The sequence below is a fragment of the Camelina sativa genome, chromosome 20 (assembly GCF_000633955.1).
Source record: "Camelina sativa cultivar DH55 chromosome 20, Cs, whole genome shotgun sequence".
Lineage (NCBI taxonomy): Eukaryota > Viridiplantae > Streptophyta > Magnoliopsida > Brassicales > Brassicaceae > Camelina > Camelina sativa.
This window is the reverse complement of record NC_025704.1, coordinates 15,374,296-15,380,174: the sequence shown is the minus strand read 5'-3', so window position 1 is coordinate 15,380,174 and position 5,879 is coordinate 15,374,296. Positions and strand designations below refer to the sequence as shown.

Genomic DNA, 5,879 nt, shown 5'->3' with positions numbered 1-5,879 from the left:
TTTGCCCCATCCTCAATCACCCCAAGAGCAAGACCACGTTTTCCCTAGACCCTCACCGTCAGGAGCACCACAGATCCGCAACTATCCACCGCCACATACGCTTTTCCAGACCTCGGTGAACCAACAACATCAGACTCAACAGCCTCTTTCGTCAGAGGAGGTCCACAACAATCCGCGACAGTCTCCAGCTGATCCTCCACTACAAGACGCTCCACTGTCTCCAGCTGATAACTCTCAAGCTCATAGCCGTCCATCATCTCACGGTAACAACTACCATGAAGGTTCTGAGACTTCAAATCCGGAGCTCCAGGAGGACACGATTATCACTCTAAATGCCCTACTTAAAGTGCCAAACCATGAGAAGTTTACCACCGTCCTCTCCCCCAAACCGATGCCAAACACGACTTGGTATTAATACTTTCTTCTACTTGATTCTTAAGTAAAATAATTTTTTGCTGTTGTGTGATGGTCTGTGATGCTCTATGATGGTTAGTTTTAGAACATTGATGTCTGTTTTGATTGTTCTTAATAGGTTATGTTTTGTGTTGGTCCTATATATATGTATAAGTACTCAATCTTTGACATCTGTTTTGTGTTGGTCCTATATAGTTATAGAACATTGACATCTTTTTCCCTGTTTTGTGTTTGTAGGTTTACTCGCGACGAAAAATCGCGACTGGTAAGGACCATTACTAAAAAATTTACAAATAAATTTGATGGTCCATACTACAGCTGGACATGTGTGCCTCAGGACAGACAACAGAGATGGTTCATCGAGTTTGCTGTACAGTTTTCTTCTCTCTTAACCTTTTCACATATAGGTTTACTTGTTGAGTTTCCACTAACATCATTATATTGTCTTTGCTATGTAGAAAACACACACATGGGATCCTTTGATTACTGGGACAGTTCAACAGTTTTTCGAGCTCATCTGCCAACGCCGGATGAAAGACATGATTTGCAATGCCAAGACTAGTGGAGAGCGACCAAAATGGATCAGAGATACTATTTGGCAAACAATGGTTGAGTATTGGGAGACTGAAGAAGCACAACAAAGGAGTCTCACCTACTCTAAAGCTCGTATGTCTGATCGTGGTGGTCTTGGTCCTCACGTCCACTTATCAGGGCCAAAGTCTTATCAACAAATCCATACCGAAATGGTTAGTAACTTTTATATACCCATAAATTTTGTTTTTCTTTACATTTGGAGCTTTAAATGATGTCATAACCCTTGATTCTTTTGTAACATTGCAGGAAAGGGAATTGGGAAGACCCGTGAGTCTTGGTGAGGTTTTTATTAAGACACATACCAAGCCAGATGGTACTTATGTTGACCAAAAGGCAGAGCAAATCTCTCTCAATTATGAGAAGAACTTGCAGCAGAAGTTGTCCGACCTTGGGGAACATACTTCACAGCCTCCAGAGCTCACAGCAGATGATTACACAAGCATCTTTATTCAGCTAAAGTATCACTTTTCACAACCCACATTGAATTATCTTTCGATTTCTACAGCCTCTTTATGTAGTGTTTTTCTCTTTGTTTTCGTAGTCTACTCTGAAAAATTCACGAGGAAACCTGTATGGAGTTGGAAGTCTTAAGCATACTCTTCAACCTCTTCTCAATGGCAAGGAAAACCAACGACAAGAGTCTGCAATGTTTCAGTCAATGCAAGAGCAAATGAAGGAAACTCAACGTCAAATCAAAGAGCAGGCTGCTTATAATTCTCTTCGTGATGCTGAGGTTGCTGCTCGTGATGCAGAGCTTGCTGCCCGTGAAGCACTACATTTCCAAGCTGTGGCTGAGCAGAAGGACAAGTTAGAGCATTTGTCCTTAGTGGAGAAGTACCTGCGCAAAACTGACCCGGCCTTTATGGAGTTTTTGAAGACTCAATCAGCTGAAGCAACCACATAGCCACTCTCAACCACACTTCCTGCAACAGCTCCACCTTCAAATCAAGTTCCTTCTCCATCTTCAAACAGTGATGCTTTTTAGGTTAACTTCTCACCCTCCAATTTCATAGACCTAACTAATGAGCTTGTCTCTTTTGTTGAGCTTGTCTCTTTTGTTGAACTTGTCTCTTTTGTTGAGACACATGTATACTTGGTATGCATTTGTCTCTTTTGGTTTGTATATTTGTCTTGTGAGAAACTTGGTATGCATTTGTCTCTTTTGGTTTGTATTATAAATCATGGTTAATATGATTTTATTGTCTCAATCTTGTTTTTGTTCTATTTACGATATTGGTTTCATAATATTTTGAGAAACAGGTACCAATTTCAATTTAAAACATTTATAAATTTGTTTTCCACAAAACATTAGTCGCTAAACAGATGTAATTTGGGGCATAATAGAATAGTAGCCAAATAGTTGTAAATCAATAGCAAGTATGTTATGACTGCAAGCAAAATTACTGTATATCATGATTAGTCGTAAATCCGTCGTAACCGAGTCTTCAAATGTTACGACTAGACTACGACTCCTTTACAACTGCCTATATAACTGCTGGTTAATCGTAACTCTGTCGTATCGTAGTTGTAACTGTTTATGACTCAATTACGACTATTTTTACGACTATGGAATTTTGTCGTAAAGTAGTCGTTAAATAACGACTATTTTTACGACTAATTCTTTTACCGACTAAAGATTTACGACTACACGTTTTAGTCGTAAACAGCAAATTAGCGACTACTTAACGACTCTTACTTCAGTCAGGAATGGGCCATCCATGCACGTTGTCTTTTGCTTGTTCCTCCTATTATATTACACATCCTTAAAAAAAACAATTGAGTATTCACAAAGGTGATCCCTCTGTAAAATGTCCTCATTTTTTGACACAAGTAAATGAAGTAAACAGAAATTCTGAAAGATTATCAAAATGTAACTTGCTAGAGATTATAAACCAAAAAGCACATTAACTAAGAAATCTGCTATTACCATGTAAATTATGTAGTAGTCAAGTAGATTAGGTGCGTCCAACATAATAAGTTGACTTCAACATTTTAATAGCCATAGACTCATGTTAACATTGTAATAACCATAATTTGGTTGTTTTAACAATCATATAACATGTCAATCTCTCAGGTGGTTCTGGTTCAAAACGCAAGCATTTCCGTGCAACTTGGTGAAGTGGTGGTAATCGTAAGTATATATCTCAAAGTTGAGAAGATTAGGAAACTTAATTGTGAGTAAATTGGAAAGTATTGAGAGATAGATTGGAATAACGTCGAAAGTAGTTAAGAAACTGTCGTCTGTGGCTGTGACCATGGAGGGATGGAGAAGGAACACAGAAGGTTGAAGTCATCGTTTTACGACTTAATCAGATTAACCTAACATGCCTCTGGATCCATTAAAATCCTAAATCTCAAATTGGATACTTTATATGCAGGAGTTTTACTAATTAGATGAGCCTAGGAAGCCTCTGATTCGAATGATACTAAACCACTTCTTCTATTTCTATAACTAAAAATCTTAATAAACTACCCGACAAATTCAAGAACATGGATAAACAAAAACGAGACTGAATATGAACTATACAGAATGTACTTGGTGTTTGGATTCTGTATCTAAAGTTACAACAATGGTGATCTCTTGATAAGAGACTTTTATGAGGGCTGAACCAATTGTTCTTCAGGAAGGCTGCGCAATTGTTGTCGAACACGCGATACTAATTGCGATGCTTCCTTGTCAAGTTTAAGCGTGTGTCTCCGTACGCTCTGTCATCACAAACAAAACAAAAGAAAACCATCAAGTCAGGCAACTTTCATGCACCTTTAAAAAATGTATTGTTTTGTACCTCGGAAGCCCATAAGCAGTCATGTTCCTTACGCGGGATTATGTGAATGTGTGTCTGAGATGCAAAAATATAAGGAACTGTTAGTAGACACTTCCCTCCTCAGGAAATAAGAGAAATAGAAAGTTGAGGAAGTCAGTATGTGCTTACGTGAAATATGACTTGTCCAGCTGCTGCGCCGTTGTTAACCAATAAGTTAAATGAATCTGATAAAATAGTTTTGATCAGGATCAGAATCAGAATCATCTACCTAAAAATGGTTAAAAGGATTCCAGAAGGAATGGCAAGATTACTTTAGGAATATGAAAACAAGTGGTAAAACCCGTTCTAAGTCTATTTTATTTTGCATAACAAGAACAAGAAACTTAGTTCACAAGCCAGGTAAGGTATTCAATGGTTGCGTAAACTAATGATGAGATAGATAAGGTCTTGAACAAAAAGCCTTGTACTATTTTGTATAAGAATAAGTATGGTAGACATAGGTTATGCGGTCCTTCTATAAAAGATGCGCAAAGAAATGGGTTTGATATCATCGAGAGAACGGGTTCCTAAGGGAAAGATACATTATCAAAATGTTAAGGTTCTTACAAATTTCATTACTAATATATATATGTAAAGGCAGTTCTTATAATCTGACTGTATCAGAGATGGATGGAGAAATGAGAATTGATAGAGCATACCACTGTCAGTAGCTTTCACGATGGCGGTACTGATAAGAGGCACTTTAGAACACATGGCAGCAACGACCTGCATTCTCCTTGGAGGAGACCATAATCACAATCTTATACGCATATACAAATTTTCTATACTAAAGAAAACTTTCAAGCAAGAAGACATCCGAATGAAACATAAGTAACTACCCAAAAAAGCCATAAGAAAATAAAACATACAAGGTGGTAGGAAGAGGAAGAGGAACTTACTGAGGGAGGAGTTTCCTCTAAAGTTGGATAATGTAACTTGGGAATAATAAGAGAGTGCCTGAAACACCCGAAGAACAAAAGCTCATAGCTATCAGATTAAAGAATAACAAACACTTGTATCAAAATGCAATCCATCAATCAAGATTCTAACCAAATTGCACCAAGTAATTACAAGTATATAACAGAGGATATGGCAAAACCAATCTCAGTTTTGATTGTTCTTTAAAAAAAAAGAAAAAAGAATCAAGATTTGTTGACTATATTACCCATTGCTTAGTGGATTAGTATCCAGTATACACAAACACGTATCATCCTCGTACAACTGCATCAAAAGAGTTCAGTTAGTTTAGTCTTCTGTGTATGAAACCGAGACATTAAAGGAAGAATTTGTAAACCTTGAGACATGGAGACTCGCCACGGATAATCTTGCAGAAAACGCAGTCGTTTTGGAGATTGGATGGTTCCACTTTGCCGTCGTCGTCGGACGAACCAGAGCTGCAACCGTAGACCCTGAGAGTCGGGTCTCGGGACGGGTTTGGACCAGGTGGGTTGAGGTGTGAACAGAGGATCGCAAGCCTTCTAGCTTCCATTATCTGAAGTTGAACCAAATAATAATAATAATCCGATTCTTTTGATTCCCGAAAAGAGCAAATAATAATGACTTTTTCTTTTTTTATATGACCAAAAAAGATCGAAATTATTAAATTTTGTTTTTATTTAATTAAATTAATGAGGATGAAGATTGAGAGGAGAAGAGTGGATCATGTTGTGTTTTATCCACAACCATCCATGTGATGAGACACTGTGTCACACAGTTCACTGTTTTATATTTTTTCTTCATTAAGAATTCATAAAAATCTCCAAATATGGTCATTAGATCCTGTAGAATTTAGATTTAAGGGAAATTGTAACTAATCATTTTTTTTGGGGGAATTGTATAAGAGATGACTATTTAAAAGAATGACATATTTGCTATTCAAAGTTGCAATTGTAGAGGAAGATCAATATGATTCTTTGAAGAATATGATACAACGTAGAACGTTATATATAGGCTAGATAAAAGAATTCATGATAAGATCTTTAATAGCTGTACATAATAAAAAGATGATATTCTCTAACTATAACTAAGATCACAGAGATACAGTATTATTTTTATACGCTCCCTCTA

General features: G+C 37.1%; 1 protein-coding gene across 1 annotated transcript; it reads right to left on the bottom strand.

Moving 5' to 3' along the window:
• Positions 3,479 to 5,400, bottom strand: LOC104770909 (adenylylsulfatase HINT3). Its single transcript, XM_010495382.2, has 7 exons — positions 5,107 to 5,400; positions 4,978 to 5,033; positions 4,712 to 4,769; positions 4,472 to 4,538; positions 3,942 to 3,997; positions 3,795 to 3,848; positions 3,479 to 3,714 (listed from the first exon to the last, which is right to left on the bottom strand). The coding sequence occupies exons 1-7, from the start codon at positions 5,299 to 5,301 to the stop codon at positions 3,604 to 3,606; spliced, it is 597 nt and encodes a 198-aa protein (XP_010493684.1). The 5' UTR covers positions 5,302 to 5,400; the 3' UTR covers positions 3,479 to 3,603.

What these genes read in the sequence shown, in the direction of transcription:
- LOC104770909 (XM_010495382.2), bottom strand. Translation starts at nt 5,301, where the DNA reads ATGGAAGCTAGAAGGCTTGCGATCCTCTGTTCACACCTCAACCCACCT. An exon ending in CGTGAAAGCTACTGACAGTG is followed by an intron (nt 3,998 to 4,471) that starts GTATGCTCTATC and finishes CTATTTTATCAG; the next exon opens with ATTCATTTAACTTATTGGTT. An exon ending in CTGGACAAGTCATATTTCAC is followed by an intron (nt 3,849 to 3,941) that starts GTAAGCACATAC and finishes TTTGCATCTCAG; the next exon opens with ACACACATTCACATAATCCC.